The sequence below is a fragment of the Lemur catta genome, chromosome 11 (assembly GCF_020740605.2).
Source record: "Lemur catta isolate mLemCat1 chromosome 11, mLemCat1.pri, whole genome shotgun sequence".
Classification (NCBI taxonomy): domain Eukaryota; kingdom Metazoa; phylum Chordata; class Mammalia; order Primates; family Lemuridae; genus Lemur; species Lemur catta.
Window position 1 is genome coordinate 91130104 of NC_059138.1, and position 20610 is coordinate 91150713.

The 20610-nt window shown below is 39.6% G+C and overlaps 1 protein-coding gene across 2 annotated transcripts in view; it reads left to right on the forward strand.

Moving 5' to 3' along the window:
• Positions 1-407: 407 nt before the first annotated feature.
• LOC123647678 (ATP-binding cassette sub-family A member 13-like) overlaps positions 408-20610 on the forward strand; it is a 51232-nt gene continuing 31029 nt past the window's right edge. The window contains exons 1-2 of one of the 2 annotated variants that reach the window (XM_045565336.1): positions 408-1118; positions 19423-19516. In XM_045565336.1, coding sequence (XP_045421292.1) covers positions 1050-1118; positions 19423-19516 — 163 coding nt within the window. In that variant the 5' untranslated portion in view covers positions 408-1049. Of the gene's footprint in view, positions 1119-8473; positions 8536-19422; positions 19517-20610 lie in introns of those variants that run through there. The other variant, XM_045565337.1, reaches the window with a different exon arrangement.

The following is a 20610-nucleotide window of genomic DNA, read 5'->3' on the forward strand; positions in this document are numbered from 1 at the left end:
GGCCTTTGAGGAGGGACAGGCCAACCCACTCATAGATGCTGGGCCCCATCCTTCCAGGGAATGGCCTTCATGCTAGTGCTGCCAATTATGTAACAATAAAATAAAATTGATATCCTTTTAAAAAATAAGTTTACAGAATAATTGAACCCATTTCTTTGCCAAAGCCTGTGTTCCCTTTTCCTGTTGCAAAAGCCATTTATAGAACATTTACAGCTTGTGAAAATTGCTTTATGAAATTGAAGACCACAAGACGGGGTTGCCTGACATCCTTTTGACCACAACTGGGGGCAACAGGAACTTGGGGGGCCTGGCCTCCAGGACGTGGAGCAACCAGCTGCCTGGCTGAATCCATGACGCCAGCTGAAAAGTACAAACAGGCAAAGATCAAACAGGACCTGGAGGTAACTCACAGGCCCCTTGCTAAGCCCTGCTGTGTCTGTGCCTGCTGCCTTCTGAAACACAGAAGGGGGCAAATGGGTGAAGGAGAAGTATGAAGTGTGGGTGCAGTAGCAGAATGGACCTGAGACAACCATCCCCACCCACCCAGATACCAACACTGCTTCTATCTCCTTCTCTTCCAGTTCTCTGCCGTGGGATCACCAAACCGGAAACATCTTGACAAATTAGTATGATAGCTGCTATGTCGGGAGAGAGGAGGAATAATTCCATCCAGTTAATGTCCAGGGAAAAGGGAGATAAATGGTAAATGTGCGCATCACTTCTCGTTGCGTGCATCCGTTGTGTGGGTTCTTGGAGAGGGTGCGTGCACTCCGTGTGAATGCCCGGGAAAGGCCCCGAAGGCAGCCTCCTATAACCCAACCCTCCCTGGACCTTCCACCGAGCAGCCAGTGAAAAGATAAGATTTCTCAGCAGATGCAGAACAAGAGGGGACATTTGATGCCTGCTTTATTCAGTCACCAGTAATCTCTCTTGCATCACTCACTTTTGTTAGAATTGACTAATAGGCAACATGCCTTCACTTGAGCCCAGCAGATATAAGCACCGTCCTTACAGGCTGGCTTCCTGACCGAGGACAGGGAGTGGCAGGCATGGGGCACTCTGGCCGCCAGTTCCAAGCCCTGCTCTGGAAGAATTGGCTCTGCAGACTCAGGCATCCGGTAAGTGCTTGCCTTGGTTTTCCACAGGGTTCCAGTGAGGTCTAGAGAGAGATCAGGGTGGCTCTTGTACCTCCCAGAAGGTACAAATGTCCATACTGAAGGGAATTTGGGGAGGTTGGATTATTTTAAATCAGAACCTGCCCTAAGGGCCAAAGTAGCGGAACTCTAATAACCAGCATGAAATCAAGGCTGTAGAATCTTGTCAGAGAAGGGCTAAGTTAGAAAAGCTCTAAAATAAAAAGTAGAATTTGAACTATAATTTGTGTTTTGAGCATTTCTTATAAAAACTGAACAGCAAAGGTTTAAGGGACAAGGCGTCAGACACATTTAAAGCGTAAATAGAATATCACAGGTACTGGCTCAAAGCCTGAGACTACACAATGTGCATAGAGCTGCACATAACACGTCTACTAAGTAATATTCTGTAATGTCATATCTTTAGTGTTAATTCACATTGTTTTAGAACTGTATTCGAATTACACCAGCAAGATTTTCCTAAGCAAATTAGAATTGCTCCAGCCAAACTCATGGGAATACTTAAATATGTTTCATTAAAACATACCCTGTAAGTGTATGTTTTAATGAAATAGAAATTGATTACTTATTGTTATGATTAACCATCCTTTATTCCTGATGCTACTAGACAAACATTAACACCTATAAATATCATTTTTGGAAGCCGCAGATCTGCAGTAATTTATAGACATTATTTCTGATTTTAAGGTCTATACTTAACATATGAGGTTTTTTTCTGCTGGCAAATTCTTCTGTTTGAAGAAATTCAGTAATTGACATTGAATTACATTTTGCTGAATCCTTATAGCCAGAATATTCTTTCTCAATGTAAATGTTAAAGGAGATGTTTTCTTTTTCATGTGATCTTCAGGACCAAAACAATCTCAGTTGAAAATTTGTGCAAAAGTTTTAAGGTCAGGAATGAACAAGTGAGACACTCTTCATTGATTGTTAGTGCTTTGGTGTCTGTGTAGGTGGCTTTCTATTTATGGGCAGCATATTTTGTTGCCGTGGAGAGCTAAGCTTATTTTCCCATGAAAGAATGTTACAAGTGGAAGTCGGTTCCCCAGGCACTGTTCTTTCCGCTTGCTTCATGCATGTCAACTCATTTAAACCTCAAGACAGTTCAGCGACTGTCTGCCCCTCATTAGACACTTGAGTTGTTTAAAATTTTTCACAGGTATTATTGATGCTAAGGTAAATCTCCTCATCAGAAATATTTTGTTAATTTATGTATCTGATGACCACTTATTTAAAATGGCAGCTCCTGCACCCCACCCTTCTTTGACTTATTTTTCTCTTTAGTACTTTTCATCTTGTAACACACCACAGATGTGCTTATTTGTTACTTGCCTCTGGATCCTACATTAGTATGTAAGATTCGTGAGAACCGGGCATTTTTCCAAATGCGTTCACCAGTGTATTCCTTATACAGAGAATAGTGCTCGACATACAATAGATGCTCAATAAACATAGCTGAACGAGTAAAGGAAGGAAAGAATAAAGTACTTACTGCACCTCTGCCGTGTGCAGATAGTGGACGAGCAAGCCAATCATGTGCCCCGCCCTCAAGGAGCTACAGTCTGTTCAGAGAAAAGCAACAAAATATGTAATTAAATATTTAACGAACCCACTTCTGGCGATATGTCCTAGAGATGTCCCTGCACAAACGAGGAGTGATATCTGTACAAGGTTATTCATGACAGCACTGCTTATAACAGCAGCATAGTGAAAACAGCACAAGTGGTTTGTGAGTGGAACTTGGAGACGCCGGTCTGGGTTCACGTCGCAGCTCTGCCACTTACGGGTTTACTGATTCAGGCAATTTCTTAACTAGGTTTTCCTCCCTGTGAAATGAGATTGTCTGCAAAGACTAAATGATTAAATGCATGTAATGTGCTGGCCACAGCGCCTGGCACTCCTAAGTCAGAGCTGCTTTCTTATTTGGCCACAGTGCTGGAGATGGCAGAGACGTGGCCTCGGATGTCTGTGGGATGCCAACCGTGGGCTCTGGGGAGGGGGACTCAAGGGTGACTCTAGGTTCCTGGCTTGCACAAGTGGGTTAGAACAGAACTCCGGGGGCATGAAATGTGAACATGTTTACATCTCTTAATGCTATTGCAGTGGAAATATTGAGGCCAGGCCCCTCTGGGTGAATGTCTTTGAACTGACCTATTTTTCACAGCTTTCTCCCATTCTGCAATGATGATCTGTAAATTCTTTTTTTTTTTTCACTATGGAAGTGGGATGTTGGCACAAACTGTGGGCTAACCAAACTAACTGAATGAATAAAAGGTCTCAAGCAAATGTTTATTTAGTGTATAAGAACCAGACACTATCTGTAAGATGAAGGAAGCTTGTCTGTTTGTATGTTTACTTTAAAAAAATCTTTCATTTTATTATATTTTATGATTATAGTTCCTTAAAAATCATCTTATTATGAATTCAAACAGTGAAAAAAATAAAAAAATAGTATAATAGATGAATAGTATCCATCATACTTAATATCTAGCTTTATAGATAGTTAAAATTCTACTATTCTTGGAAAAAACAGTTTAAATAGAAGCATATTATTACAACTATTTTAAATATTACTTACTTTTTCCTTTTATTTTATTTATTGTACAAAAAACACTATAACAAAAGAGAAAAATTTAAAAATCACCTAAAATTCCATTACCCTAATTCATCTGCTACATTTGTGGTCTTTTCTTATCCTTAGGCATGCACAGTGAAATATCTTTGCATAATTAAAATTACAGTTTTTTTTCAACTTAACATTAAAGACCAACATTTAAAAAGTTGCTGTATGGGCTTCCTATTTAATGGTTTTATTGCATAGTAGTTCATCAGTTGGACACATAGTTTATTCAACTGTTTCTTTATGTTGGGCATTAAGGTTCTTCCAATTCTTATTATTATGAATAACATTGTTATGCATGAAGGACACATTTTCTATGAATCATGGGATCATTTCTCTTGAATAAGTTTCCTGGGGCAGGGTTTCTGGGTCAAGGTAGGGCGTATTGCGTGTGGGCAGGGTGACAGCAATCGACAATGCCCTCAGGAGCACCCTAAGCAACCTCATCAGCATTGGCAAATATCCAGTGGCCATGAACCATGCTTTTCCACATGAATTTATAAATTCATGTTTATATTTCATTCTAACTATAAGTCAATCTGATCCATTATTTCTTATTTTAAAAATTTAATAAAAAACAACAATAACAAAAAGAAAAGAATAATGTAAGTCAAGTATCTGCCCCAGGGGTGTCTCCTAGTCCTAAAGTCTTTTGGGGTTCTTCATGGTGTTTTGATACTGAATAGAGTGGCTGAGCCCATAGCCTGTGAACCACAGATGACACAGTTCCGCCAGCCTGGCCCTCAAATCATAGGGCAGGGACCCTTCTTGGGGTCACTGTTGTCTCCATTCTCCTGCATCTGTTGAAACCTTGATCTCAGTTCTGAATGACGCTTCCTGTGACTACAGACCCCTGACCCATTTTGCCAATTGGACAGACTCTGATCTCTTACTGTAGTAGTGAAAGCTGACATGAGCCTTTTGAGTTTGTCAATTTTACTGAAGACTTGGGCTGGCAGAGGGGGATTGAAGCATATGTATTTATTTATATTTTAACTGACTCTGCTAGAACAAAAGAAACATAGTTTAATACAAAGACATCTATTGGGGGTTCCCAATGCCCCCAATATAACCAGGTCCCCAGGCAGTGTGCACTGCAAGAGATGGGAGAGACAAAGACATGGACACAAAAAGTCAGGTGAAAGGGTGTGGGGAAGTCAGGGGACCACCAGCATTCCCGTGAGCCAGGTGGTACTGACTGAAGTCTAGCACCGGTTTTTATTCTCTTTTTCATGCTATAGATTACAATGATTTCACGTGAAAAGCTCATGGGTTACAATGTGTAAAAGTTTCAAGTCTCCCCTAAAAGTCACAAGATGTCTTAACTAATTACTCTTTTATCTATAGAAGCAGGAACACATAGCTCATTACTAAGCACAACTACGCCTTAAGGTATGTACAGATAGTATCTCTGAACTCAGCAGCTGTGGCCCCTTTGATTGAGGAACAAAGACATTAGTATTTCTTATTGGGAGGTCAGCTCCCCATTGACTGAGGTGTTCTACTGAGAAAGGGGAGGGGAGGAGCTCAACCTGGTGTTTTTAAGAATTGGAGCCTGGGTCCCTTCTCCCGCACTGACATTTTGCATTCTTCCTCTGCAGCCGTGGGTGGCTTTCATGTCAGGCTGTTCCACAGCTTTTTAGGCATGAGGCCCCTCAGGCTTTAAGGGGGGAGTCTGCCTTGCTGTGCTCCCAGATGGCTGGAGTGTCCACCAACGAGGCAGTTAACTTCTGCCCTTGTCTCCGGCTCCTGCCCAGGCAGCATTCCTTCACCTCCTCTCCTCTCACGGACTCAGAAATGGGGCCCCTAAGCCCTGGTGGTCTTATCCCCATCAGACATCAACGTCCTAAAAACTTGTGGTCCACTTGCAACCAAGGGCCGGAAGGGACCGATGGAAATACAAAACTATGCTGGTCACGGTTTCACTAGGAACCCCAATATGCCCGTGAATACCGTACCCCAGAAACCAGTGGTGTAAACCCCATACCTAAAGCACCGCAGTCTTAATTTAAAAGGCCACAGTGGTACAATGCATACTTTCCTCTAGCTCAGCGGCTGAATTTTAGTTGAACGTCTGTGGTCCCCTTGCACTGTCCAAATAATGCTGAGTTTCCTGGGCACAGGTAGGCCGGCTCTGGCCATCCTCAACCGGGCTCTCTCTCCACATCAGAGTCCCAGGACCTCTGGTCAGTTAGTCCTAAGAGTCCTTTCATTAGAAGGACCTGGACCACATGACTCAGGACGTGGCCAGTCATCTGGCCCTGCTCAGATCCTTCTGATGGCACATCCTGCACAGACTGCAGGGCTTGGTGGTGACAGTGGCTGAAGCCTGCTAGCCATTTCTCAACCCCAAGATGGTTGTCATGACGGTGGTCAGCACCAGTTTCCTTGCTGTGCTAGAACCTAACAGAAGTTGCAAACAGAGCTTGGCTGCTGGTCAGAAGTGGAGCCTGGGAGTGACAAGCTGTCACCTGCTGGCCAGTATGCTTTCTGCTCTGCCTCCCAGCAGCTGACCATCCCAGGACAACTCCACACACAAACCCACTCAGCTGCAGACTCGGGCACCACTGAAAAGGCTGGCAGAGAGAGGCAAAGGGGTCCTCGGGGCAGCGTGGGAGCCCTTGACCTATTCACGTTTTCTAGCAGTTACAGGGAAATGGCCCGTTTCCTGTGATTAGGCCACATGAGACTTTCAGGACCACTTCTCTCCCTCTGGTGGGAGCTGTATTGTAATGCAGATACCTATGGCCTTGTGACAACTTGAAGCTCTGGCCCAAGGGCTCTTTAATAAAGTTGGAGAATAATTCAACTCCCCTTTGGTTAGATAAGAAGACAAAGTTGATGATCTTCCTACTCATCATTAAATCTGGAGCCTGTGGCTTCCTGGGGCTGGCCCGGGCTGTTGGGCTCTCCCTGCCCTGGACCCTGGGAGGAAACTGTAAGGCCACTCAGTGTCATTCGGTTGTGCCTCAGTTTACTCAGAGCAGTGATCTAGGAGAAGCAGTTCAGAAATCGAATTAATGAAAAGCATTAATTTGTGTCTTTATAGCATGGAGCTGGCATATACTGTCTCCATTCATAATTATGGTATCAGCAGTGTCTTTTCTTTAATTTTGATTGATCTTAATTGGCTTCTAATCCTTTAATTTTAGCTTCATTTTCTTCCCGCCTTTTCTCAAAGTGCTAGTGATGAAATAAACGACCAAACATAAACACAACTTTGAAGGGAAATGGGGGGACTCCTTGCATAGAGAAAGCGGCTCATTTGGAGGTTGGCTTGGCAGCAGTAAAGCATCCTTTTTGTTCTACATCATTTCCTGAGTTGAAGAAAGTAGGACTATCCAGTCTTCTAAAGGTAGGGAAAACTGATTGGATTTCAAAAACAGGCATCCAATTTTCCATTTACCAATTTGATTGTTTGTCAGGGTAAAAGAAAAAAAATTCTCCTATGTTGCTCTGTTGCTGAAATTGTTAACAGCATTTTGGAGAAAAAATTACAACTGTCAAAAGGCTAGATCTGGGAGATTTTACTTAGGATGGTGGATTTATATGGCTTCTGTGAAAAACAAAAACCAGAAACCAGAAACACCTCTGAGGAGGACCTCCTTCTTCCCAAGAGGCTTTTCTCCCTGCGTGTGCACGTAGGTCTCCTTGGGAGGGTCTGGGGCTCCCTTGGTGCAGTTATTTACTTTGGCCCAGATAGGCCTGGGCTTTTCAATTACGAGACAGGTTTAAACAAAAACAAAACAGAACAAAAATCAAACCTCATATTAACAATAACTTGAGAGAACAGAGGCAAAGGCAACCTCAAGGCTGTTTTAGGATTGTGTAAGAGGTGGAGGCTGTTTACTGGGGAACGGCTCAGACTGAAAGGCACATTCCTTTTGTCAGCTCGGGACTCTGAGGGCCCCTTTCAAGCAAACCTTTGTCCGAGGTCAGCGCTGCGTTTTCCACCATGTGTCCCTCCTCTCTCGCTGCATCATACCCGCTGGGGATGTTTTCTTCTTCGGCTGCCTGCTGTAGGCTAAGCCAGAGGGCTCACCCACGGGATGCTGCCCGAGCCTGGTCTGAACCTTGTTCCTGAGCTGTCCCGTGTCAGGCATTCTGGCCGTCCAAACGTGCCTCACCAGCACCTGCCATTGCAGGTCTGAATCTGGAGCTCCTAGGAGATCGAATCTCTGCATCCTAGGGCCCCCTATTGCTGTTCCTTAGGGATGGGCGGGGAGCAGGCAGGAGGCGTGGTGCCCTGTCCCAGATGGACAGGACCATGGCTGAGCGTCAGACAAAGGGGCTGCTACAGAAGACCCGAAGTGGGTGTTGTGACAGTGTTGTGCTGGGATCCCGCTGGGCCCTGAGCGCTCAGTCTCTCTCCTGCTCTTCTGTCACAACAGCCAAGCCAGATGGTGTCACAGTGTCCTCTGTCTCCCAGCTTGATCCCGGACCAGGATGCTAGCCTTATCCTGGCCTCCCACACTCCTGCGTGACAGGACGTGTTATTCCCACTGCACAGATGCAGAAAACTGAAGCCAGGGAGGGGAAGTGACTTGCCCAGGCCCATTAGAGGGAGGCAGCAGACGGGGCTCCATCTGATGCCGAGCTCTCGCCCTCCACAGAACCCCATGATGCTCCTGCCCCGTTCCTGGAGTGAGCAGCGCTGAAGAAACACCCTGAATTTATTTGGTGAAGACTAGAGTGGGTGAACTAGCACAAAATGCCACCAAACAATGAAAATTAGGAAACTCTGTCTTGCACATGCCAGGGGTGAGTTTGGTCATTTCCACACGGTCAACCTTCAGGAACTACTGGTGGCATTACAAGAGGACAGCCTTCGATGCTGTCTCTAGCACGGCCTTGAACTCTGTGTCCACAGCACACACTGGCATGCGTGGTGTAAGTTCCAAATTCCAGGCCAAGTTGAGGCACCAGCCTTGCCACTTCTGCTGTGGGGCATCCTGGTTCCCAGTGGTGTCTTGATTATCCTACCATGCTACTCTTTCGATAGGTCCTGTCATGTTAAACATTACCTGCTTGCTGGGCACAGTCTTAATAATCTTACGATAAATGCTAAAGAGCACCATGGCTGAGCCAAAAGGGAACTCAGGTTACCCTACCTCTCTATGGTTTATGCCCCCTGCCGGCCGGCTACTCTCAGCAGGAACGAGCAGTTCATGTCACGCCAGTCGGTGAGCCCAGCGCTGCACTGTCCTTGGCCCTGTGGGTTCTGTGCTTGCAAATTTAGTCCATGTACCACGGTCTATTAAAGTTCATCTAATTTCCTATTTTGAGGAGTTAGTGTAAGAATGAATTTTTTTCATATATATTTTTTCTTATATAAATTGTCCATCAAATTCTTTTCCCATTGTATAATTAGAGGCCTGGTGATTACATGTATGGCAAGTATTTCTTGGGTTAATTGTCTTTTTTTGTTTTTTATCTTTATTGCTCAGATTTAATTTGTATATCTTATCATCTTTTCACTTCTTTATATTTTTTATAATTTCAAAACTGTTGAAAGTATACTTCATTTATCTAAAAGTTTGATTAATACTCTGTTCTCTTCTAGTTTTTCTAGAATTAACTTTCATTTACTTAGAGTATACTTTTGAGTATTGTGGAAGGTTTTAATTTATCTTTTTTTTTTTAATCCAAACTCAGGTGGCCTAATGCCGTTGTTGAATCACTCTTTCTTACCTCATTGCACTGAAAATATTATCTCATCATATATTTTGAAACAAAGTAGAGTCTATCTTTTGACTTCCCATGCTATTATATTGACAGACATTTCTTTTTTTTTTCCACCAATTTTATTTTTTAAAGCATTGATACTTTATCATATGTCTAATATTTTGTAGGATTTGATTCTGTTATAGAAATTACTTTTCCTTCAGAATTTTCTTTGTTTTTGGAATATATTTACTCACCAATTATATTTTAGAACAATTTTGGCTTAAAATATTAGTCTAGTTTGTACTTTGGGTAGATTTACATTCAGTGTAGGCAGGAACTTGGGAAGAGAGGGTCCTCTCAGCCCACCTCTCCGCTCTCCCCCTGGAGCCGTGGTGGCTGGATGACTTGAGGGTCCCTGTGAATAGAGCGCTCCACACCCCAGACACTCACCTCCTGGCCAGTCTCCCTTTGGCTGCAGCATTCCACAGCCCTACTGGACTCAGCCACGGCAGAAAAAACACTACCTGCTCAGTCACTAGTTCAAACATCCCAACCCTGACCACAACAATTGGGGATTTAAAAAATTTCAACAGATATATATATTTAACTTCATTTAAGAAAAAAGTAACAATTGTTATGTATTTCACTGAATACAATATATCAATACCCTAATGATTGTTGTTTAGTTTCTAAACTAATTTTTTGCAATTGAAACAATGTTGAAATAACGTTTTTTTGTACATATTTTAGACAATTTCCCAATTGTTTTCTTACGAAAAATCCATTGAATGGGAATCTTTGGGTTGAAGAGTAGGCACATTTCACAATTTAAAATGCATTTCTTACTTGACTTCCAGGAAGCTTGTACAAACACACTTCTCCTTCCAGTGCTCATATTTCATTTGCTGGTCTCCTTGAGGGAAGAAATTATTCCTCATTCATCTTTATAATGCCAAAGTCTCTAGTTCAATGTTTGACAGAGTAAGTGCTAAATAAAGGTTTAATGAGTGAAGGTTGAAAGAAAAGCCATTATTTTTCAATAGAAAGCTAAAAAGCAATCAAAAAAAAAAAAGGGGAAGGAAGAAAAAGTTTGTTCATTTTTTTCTCTCAGTATTCAACTAACTAAAAGGTTTGCAAAGAGTTCACTTGGGGAGGGATTTTTTTTTTTTTTTTTTACCTTTTCTTCTTTCAGAATATTACTGGGGTACACAGGTTTTGATTATGTGCCTTTTACCCAGTTAGTGTGCATTGTACCCATTAGGCGTGAATGGGGAGGGAGTTTTGGACTTTGCTGGAAAGAACTTTGGAAGCCTCAGCTCCTAAGCCTAAAGGATCTCAGCAGATCGGCTGTAACTGTAGTTGCTATTCAGTGTTCTTCGGCTTTGACTCATGCTTTGTTTGAACCCATTGTGCGAACATTGGGCTGTCTTTCCTTGCAGGGCTTAACAACAGGACCTCAAACTATGTCTGGGAAAATCCCCTTTTCTAAGAGGTTGGCATCTAGAGGCCCTGAGCACCCCAAAGAGACACAATAGAATTTCACGCTTACTGCAAAGCCTTTTATTTCCAAGGACAAGGGCAACAGACTAATTATATGCTTTACTTCAGCTTCCTTGATATTCTATCTACAATTATTATGATGTTTTCCACTTCTCTCAGCCAATGGGATCTCGTGGCCAGCCCCTCTCTGAAGGGTGTCTTCCCTTCTCAATTCATTTACAGTTTTAGTTTTTGTACTGAAGCATTTTATTCTTTGTAGTTTTCAGTTGCAACCAAAACCACATGCTGTATGAGCCAATCCTCCCAGTGGAGGATTTAAAATGGATTTAAACTCAGTCTGGAGGATTCTTATTGAATCTGCAGGCCTGAGCTTCTTCCCAGGCTCCATCACAAATTAGTTCAAGGACACTGGGAAAAATAATTATCTTTACAATGTCCAGTGTAAAAATATTACCCGTCTCACTGTTTGTCATGGGGATTAAGTAATGGGCGAACATGACCTTGTAAGGGCTCCAAGGCTATGCAAATGAGCTACCTGAGGACAGGGCTTGGTCCTCTTGACAGCAGCAGCCCAGAAGAACCTCATCAGGGGATGTGCGAGGCTCTGCGTCATGCACTTCCCAAGTACATCCATACCACACTCTCAGGAGGGATTCGGTTATGTTTGTTCACTGCTCTTTCCCTAGGCCCTGTGACAGTGCCTGACATGGTACACACTTCCTGACGAATGATGAATGAATGCGCAAGTACACTTATTTTTATTGCTCTAGTACACCTCATCGATCCGTTCTCCAGCTGATGGGTTTTGCATAACTGCCAATTTTGTTTTTCATTCATGAATACTGCTGTGTAAGCACTCTTGAGCATTCTTCTTGGCTCACATGTGTTATACCTTCTCAACAGCTATATATTCTGCTGAACCACATATTTTTAGAGGTTTAAACCAGTCTAAAATGAATAAATAAACATGGTTCAACCTATTACATAGTTGTTGAATTACTGGGTTATAGAATTTGCACATCTTCAGGTTACTAATATTGTCAAATTGCTTTCCAAAGTTCTTGTTCCTCCATATGATCACTGATGCTGGATTTTGTCAGACTTTTTACTTTTTCCCAAATTGGTGGATGTAAAATGGTGTCTCATTGGGGTTTAATTTGTATCTGCTTGAGTACTACTGAGCATCTTATAAGGTGTCCGGATTTCCCTCTTGTCTGCTCACGCCCTCTGACTGTTTTCTGCCATGTTGCCTTTCTCTCGCTGGTTCGCGGACTTTGCACGCATGCCGGGTGCTGCGGGTGCTGCGCTGTCGGTTCCGCATGTGGAAACAGAGTCTTCACATCTGCAGCTGTGGGTGCTCCTTCCACTCTTCAGCTGGCTTTTCTGATGAACAGAGACTTTTAATTTTAATGTAGCTTAATTTTCCTTTGTGGTTCATGGTTTTTGTGTCTTCTATAAGGATAAGCAAAGCATAAATAAGGTACTCTATGTTTTATTCCAAACATTTTTATGGTTTTTTTTTTTTTTTTTTTTTTACATATTTAGAATTGTGTATATGATGGTGGTAAAGATCTAATCCATCCCTGTCTGCCCCCCCACCTCAGAATAACCAATTATATGGCACAATTTGCTGAATAACAAGTTGTCGTCCCTTTGGTCTCTCAAACACCTTTTTTATATATTGAGTTTCCAGATATGCACAGCTCTGTTTCTAGGCTGTCTATGCCGCTCCCCAGGTTAGTTTGCTGATTGCTGAACTATTAAAAATAGCGTGGTGTTTTAATGACTATTATTTTATAGAACGCTTTGGTAGGTAGGAAGACAAATTCTTTCAACCTGTTGATGAAAACTGTTTTGGATATTTCTGACCTTTGTTCTCCCAAATACAATCTAGAATCAGGTCATTAAGTATGACAAGAACAGCAAAATCAAAACAAAACAAACAAAAACCTGCTGGAATTCCATTAGAATTGCATTGAGTCTATAGAGCAATCTGGGTGGAATTAACATCTTTATGATTTTGAGTTTTTTATGCATTAACAGTGTTCATCTGTTCATTTATTTAGTTTCTCTTTGGTATCTTTCAGTAAAGTTTTATCATTTTCTTCATGAAATAATTGCACACACTTTAGTTATTTTTTTCCCCTTAGACCCTTTATATTTTTTATTATAATACAAATTGCATCTTATTTAAAAGATATGTGTTCTTACTAATTCTTGCTGTTGTAGAGAATTGTTGTGAGACAGATATTGGATTCTTCTATGAATATAAGTTTAGAATTTTCTTCCTGTAGTAGACTACTATCTAGTACAGTACTATCAATTGTTGCTTTATATATTTTGAGGCTATTTTCTTAAATATATACATGCATAAAATTATTACATATGTTTGTTTTATCAGTCTTTTTATATATGGTGATCCTCTATGTAACAACATTCCTTATCTTAAAATCTCTTTATCTGATATTAATATAGCTAATTTGTTTAACATTTACCTACTATACCTTTTTCATCTCTTTACTTTCAACCACTCTGTATCCTTATATTGTAGTTTTATCTATATAGCGTATAGTATTTTTTCTATAAAATCAAGCTTGAAAATCCTTGTCTTTCAAATAGTGAGTTTAATCGAAGCGTTATTTAAAATTAAAGTATATTATTTGAAAGTTTTTAAAATGTAGGTCTGTTGTTGGATAACTTGGTTTCTGATTAGCTGAAAAATTTCTTCTACTTAATTCTTAAGAAATCATTTTTCTAGGTATACAAGTCTAGATTGACAGAATTTCTCTCAGTGGTCTAAAGATATTTAACTGTCTTCTGGCTTCTTGCTTTTGATGAGTCTTTGGTAATTCTAATTATTCCTTTGAGGTAGTGTGTCTTTATTCCTTGAATTGCTTTTGAGATCTTCTCTCAATAAAAGTTTCACCACACCATATCTTAGTGTGAATTTATCTTTTCTAGTAAATGTATTTTCTTTATGAATTTGTGTCTGTCTTTCATATGTTACAAAATGTTCTCAGCAATTAGTTATTTAAATATTGCCCCTCCTGCTTTTTTCCATTCCTCTTGAATCTTACACTTAAAGACTCAGTTCATGACTTTTTTTGTTTTTAATTTATTTTTTGGTCAGTCTCCTCCCCTCAGTTCTTTGGAAATTTTTTTTTTTACTTCTAGTAAGACCAGCAACACAACAAAAACTACATTCTTTTGGGAGGTGTGGCCCTGTTGTTTCTAGGCAGCATAGTGGTGGAAACAGAAGTCATATTAATGGATTTTTAATTTTGTCACATTTTCCTCTGGTCTGGATTTCACTGTCAAGTTTTTTTCTCCCTCAGTGTTCACGGTTAATATGTTATCTGTGTTCTTTCATCCTTGAGAATATATGTATATTGGTTTTTGTTTAAGGGCCATTTTGATTGGGTATCATTTTTTTAAAATCATATCTTCTTCCTCTTAGAACTTTGTAAATATTGATGCATTGGGTACCTAATATTGAATGTTTTGAAGACATGTTTGAGGATAGCCTGATTTTTCTCCCTCTTGTTAGTTACTTTTCTCCCTCTCTAGATATCTGTAGTATTCTTACTTTATCTTTGAAATTCAATAGCTTGAAGTTTAATAGCTTAGTTTAACTATGGCTTTTCTTTTTTTCTTTCTGAAATACAGTATCCTTTTTCAGTCTTCTTCTTCTCTGTGTTAATGGAAATTCTCCTGTGTTATATCTTTGCACATATTTTTTGTTCCATTCATGGGGATTCTCTACTTCAGGGATGCCAATAATCCTTATTTTGTATAGTCTTTATTTTTCAAATATATTAGCTTTCATTTCTCAATATTTTTGCCTTTGAAAATGTTTTAAAAATATCACTCTTGTTATTTCACATTGTTTCTTTATTTCAGAAATTTAAATTTAACTAGTATGTATATTCTTTTTATGGTTTCTAAATCATTTAGAATTCCAGTGATGATATGACTTTTTTTTTTGTTGTTATTTTTTCCTTAGATGCACAACCAGTCTTTTCATTAATTTATCATCTCTTTTTTGAACTCTTGTTTCTGAATGTTTGCTGTCATTAAATTGTTCCTAATAATAAATCAACTGTAAAGAAATTTTTTATTTTATTTGAGTTGTTTCTTTTCTAGTCATGCTCTGTGACTTTCTGTTGTTTGCTTCCTTGCTTTTTTGTTTGTTTGTCCCCCCTGCCCCACCCATATATTTCGACAACTGCTGTGCTCTCTTTTAATCTGTCTCACACTTGGGCAGCTCAGACCAGGTACTACGTTTGTTCTTGACTCTCTTTTCAATAAGTCTTGGACTAGTCTGATTTCTCCCTCAGTCTCTGGTGTGGTCTCTGAGCTCATCCCACATGCTCCAGGTTTGTCTGGCAGAAGGAAATGGTCCAGATGATATTGGAGAAGTGGGAGGGGTATCATCTGAGATGAGATGCAAACTTCATGTGCTCTCTTTTGACATTTTGTTAAATGTTTTGTACCAGGTTTGCTCCACCTCATTGGGGATATTGTTCCCCAACTTCGAATTCATTTTGGATTTTAATATGTAGCCCTGGAGACTTTCCCAAGAGAGTCAGCCTCACTGTTCACTTTTCTTGTTGCATTTGATCATTCCCAGGGGCAGTTTCCCCACCTCCTCTGTTGGAAGAAGTTTTATAGGGAGACTCCTTTGGGGTGTTTGCCTCCACAGATGTGGGTATTGGGGAAAGTCACCAGGATCCTGAGGGTGCATCATTATGGCTTTAGAGATGCTGGACTGAGTTAGGCCTGAGGCACGGTGACTTTGTCTGATCTGCTCTAAAAACTTGTTACTTGACTTTTTCATGTTTTCATATTAGGCAAAGACAAGTTTTTCCATCTTTTTTCTTTCCTCCTTAATTTTGTCTGGGAGAAGAAAAAGTCTGTGAAAAAGTTTCGGTATACTATTTCACCCAGGGGTGTACATGCTCCCATGTATGTATTGTTAAGGTCTCCCCAAATGCCATTGTGTCTCAGCTGTACTGAAGGAACCACAGAAAGGTTCATATGCACCCTCAGGCGGTAGTGTGAGAGGAATGGGGAATGGGACAGGGACCTGGCCATCCATGGAAGCTGTGGTGAGAGGCCTGGGGATGTGAAGCTCAGGGTGTGGGACTGAGCACGTCCACCCTTTCCTGGGGGAGCCTCCCTCCCAGCACAGTAGAGGGCTCATGGTTGTTTGGAAGGGTGGCTACTGGTTTTTAAGCACTGATAGGTTTACCAGATGAGTATTTTTCTTGAGAGCAGAGCCTGTGACAGCATCTACTTAGGCGCCTTTGGACAGCATGAGTCTGTTTTTGCTCAGGTCAGTTCCTGGTGGTAAGAAGCCAGCACTGGAGGGCCTGGAGTGGGGGAGACACGAGACTCTAGCATTAATCGGAAAGCATTCCACTTAATAGGGATAAGATTAACAACATTAAGGAAGATCCCAGGATATAATGACACATGAGAAAGGAAAACATGATATAAAAATGTGATGAGAAAGCGAAGGTTGCTTTTGCAGCCCTGCAGAGAAACAGTCTCATGAAAGGAGGTGATTCACTCACTCACAATGGACAATGACACAGCAGAACTGGGTGTCTGGATACTTTTCTCTTGAATGAAGTAGTTTTAAATTTGGAACAATGAAACATTTTTCTTACTGTGTTTTTCAGAAAGGTCAGTGACCAGCTTGTAAATAAAAAACTCTGAGATATTGTGGTGTTTTTTTGTTTTGCTTTTAGGTTTAATTGGAGTTCTATTTTTATTTCAGGATCCTCAGAGAAATTTCTAAATTGTAAGATGTAGGGTTTTATTTTTTTACCAATGTTGTTTCCATTTGAAACTGGAGATTTGCCTTTGATTTACAGACTGGACTGATAAATATTTGGTAATTTTAGAGTTGCTACTGACTAGTATAATTTGGCTCCGGTAGGGTCCTTTCAATTATATTTGCTTTGTGTGTAGAAAAAAATTTAGGCATAATAAATAAAAAGATTGATAAATTGATTGCATAAAAGATTTAGACAATAAAAAGGCAAATAAAAATTGGGAAAATATTTATAATACCTTAAGCCAAGAAAGAGCCAAATTCTTTAATTAAAAAATAGGAAATTGTGGTTTATAAGTCAGTTAAAAAAAAGAACAATTTAATTGAAAAATAAGTACCTAAAAAAACAGGAAGTTAAGAGATAAGGAATTATTACATACTTAACTTATGAAAAATACTTGATCTTAATAATTAAATAAATTTATTGCTATATTTTTTATATCATTTTGACAAAGAATTAAAAGTTTGTTAATCCCAGGTGCTACTGAGAGTGTTACTAGACTGAATGATGATTAGCTTATAATGAGGGCATTTTGTTATATCTATCCAAATTAAAAATCCACGTTAAAAATGATAGACGCTTTGGCTCAGTAATCCCACTTAGCAATGTTACCTCACAGATACATTTACAAAAGCCAAACATGGAAAGGAAACTCATGGTATCACTGGCCCCAAACAGAAAACCATGGAAATTTCCATAACTAGGTAATTGATTAAATAAATTAAATCCTACAGTAGAATATTATGTAGTCTTTTAAAGCAATTAGGCACATCTAGAAGTGCTCATATGAAAAATTGTTTCTAAAAACATTAGTTATGATTACACACGTTTTTTATAAGTGAACTATTAAGATAATTTATTCGTTGGGAGAATAGTTGTAATCTTTCTTTACTTTTAAAATTTCCTAACCATGCACATGCTTATTTATTTATTTATAATATCAAAAGATGTTATATAAATAAATCTTGGGTCTATAAACCATTTTTTATTTTCTTTATAGCTCTGTCTTAAAAATAGCTATCATATGTTATTAAAAATGAAAAAGAATAAAAAATTGTTTATTCTTCTTTATGGTACCAAGTCATTGTTTAACATGAGGCACATTCTAAATTTTGCTAGTTTATGTTCAGCCAGAATTAATTATTAAATCTTCCCCTACCACCTCCCTACCCCAATACTCCAGTAAATTATTAATTTGCTACAGACAATGACCAACATGACTTAAAAGAACTGTGATCTCCTGAGTGTCCTTGTCCTTTCTTTCTAGTTTAATTATGGTCCCTTGAACCGGAGGGTGACCTCCCACGGACATTTTCTCTATCAGAATGCGTGATATTGGGTTTCAGCACTTTGTCAGAAAACTTTTGATCATGACGCACTTTTTGGCACAAGAAATACTTCCTCATGGACGATTTCAAAGAGGGTGCTTTCTTTTCTTCTTTAATTACACCAGGGATTGAAATACTCTTTTTCACCTGTGTTTTGTCTTGATGGATTCAGGCCACTCACCTGTTCACATTTAGCTCCACTTACAGGAAGGATTACGACAGTGGGGTATGACCACAGCAGTGTACGGAATAAAGGAGCAAATGCCACCAGAAGTTCATTTTAGTTCAGAGCATTATAACTGGGAGTCTGAAACAGTAAGACATCCTCTTCAGTGTTTGCCTGAACATCCTCAACTTGAAGATTTTTAGGTTTTTGTGTGTGCATTTATTCAATACCTTGCCTGTTTTGTGTCTGGCTATAAACTTTCATTTTTATAAAAGAATATCACCTGAAGTCAATAGAAGATTATCTACCATAAAAACAAGTGAAGAAAGATGACAATAAAAATAATTTTATGATAATCAAGACTTTTCTAAATTTAATTTTTCTTTGGGCTGTACTTTACAGGTGGTATTTCTTTCTCAAATAATTAAATTTCATGTATCAATGGCAGTTCCTTTTCTTTTAACTTTGAAAATTCAGGGTTGTACAAATTATTGCAATCCTTTTGGGTAGCTCTTTTGTAGTATGTGTGAAGAGATTTGACTCCAGTGATCTTAGTTTTAGGAATTTATTCCAATCTTAAGAAAGTAATTCAAAAGAAAAATTATTTATACACAAAAATGTTCCTTGATAGAAGAACAGGTATGTGAATTATGATATATCCATTTGGTACTAATGTTATGCAATCTGCAAGCTGATAATTATGAACCTCATGTGGCAATATTGAAAAATATGCATAAGATGAAGGTAAATGAGAAATGAGTGCTACCACCAAAGCTGGAAAAATATCCGTTTGGATGGAAAAATCAGGAATGTTAAAGAAATTAGAAAAATAACATTTAATTTGTTGGAGTGTGGGAAATACAAGTTAAGTTATTAATTTCTTTAATGTCATAAGTTCCATAATCAATAAAAATGTGCAGAAAAAGGAAAAAAGCAGAAGTCGGGTCTGGTGGGAGGACAGAGAGATGACACAGTCACAGATCTGGACGCAGTGACAAATGAGCTGGGCCTTCTCTGCGAGCCCCTGTCCCAAATGATTGTTCTAAGAGACACATAGTAGGGATTATAATAAGCTCCTTCAGGAGATGGAAATATTGTAAAGCTCTGCAATTTATTCAAGTGCTGTATTTTAAAAAAATGTCCCCAGGTCCTTTCCCTTGCTGAATTCTTCTGGCCATGTCTCCTGTTCATGATTCTGACAGTACTTCGTCTTCAAGAACCTCCCAGACACAGAGACAATTGTAAGTTTGACTTTTTAATACATTTTTTGAATTAAAAACCTTTAGAGAGAAAAAAATAGTTCTCTTTTTTCTGTTCTTTGTAAACTCTGAAGTCTGAGTGGAATGAATAGATAGAGTTTTGTTATGACAATAGCATTGTATCTTAGGCATGTGCCGGTAAGCAACTATGTAGATTTGTTTTTCAGAATGATATTCATATATGTTTACTCAATCTAGCAGATAGACTTCTTCTTCCAACTAAACTGACACAATCTGGGCATAAGAATATAAACCATTATCAATATCAGAAGAGTAGAAGAAGAAGGAAAAGTGGGAGATGCATTTCACAGTTAACCAACAAGATATTGATAGTGACGGTGGTGGTGATGGTAGTGATGGTGATGATGGTGGTGATGATGGAGATGGTGATGCTGATGGAGGTGATGATAGTGATAACTATGACGATGACAATCATGATGGTGTTGCACCAGTAAGCTGTTACTGATAACTTCCTTTGCTCCAGGAACATGATTAGACAGGTCATTTTGTTAATCTGGTTTGAAACCTCAATAGCTTCATTCTTGAAAAATGATGGCCTGTTTTGTTTCTGTCAGACTATGCCACTTAAAATATGTGTAGCGTGGTGATTCTGTAAGTGTTACATGAATTAAGGATTATGAAGTGTCGAGATTTATCCAAAATAGTGCGTCAGCTATATTCAGGTTTTACACATAGAGAAGGGAATAGTCCTGATAGTTTATCTTTGTTTTGGGGCCTCCATTGTGCATTGCAGAAAATGGTGATGCCGTTTTAGTAAAACTACACTTAGGAAATGTTGGAAAGCCTTTCAGGGTTCCTACTTTACTAATTAATTTATTCATTCAGGAAATTTGTATTGAGTGCCTTTTGTGTTTCAGGCCTGCTGAGGATAAAACTGTGGACAAGGTATTTTCCCTGCCTTTACTGAACGTACTGCAGGGCCAGACTATCACGATATGGTGGGAAAACTGCCATGACGGGGATTCGTACAGGGGCCGTGTGAGCACGTAGGGGGTGGCCAACCCGCTCTAGGGCAAGGCCTTTGAGGAGCCCGCAGTGTGCAACTTTGTCAGTAA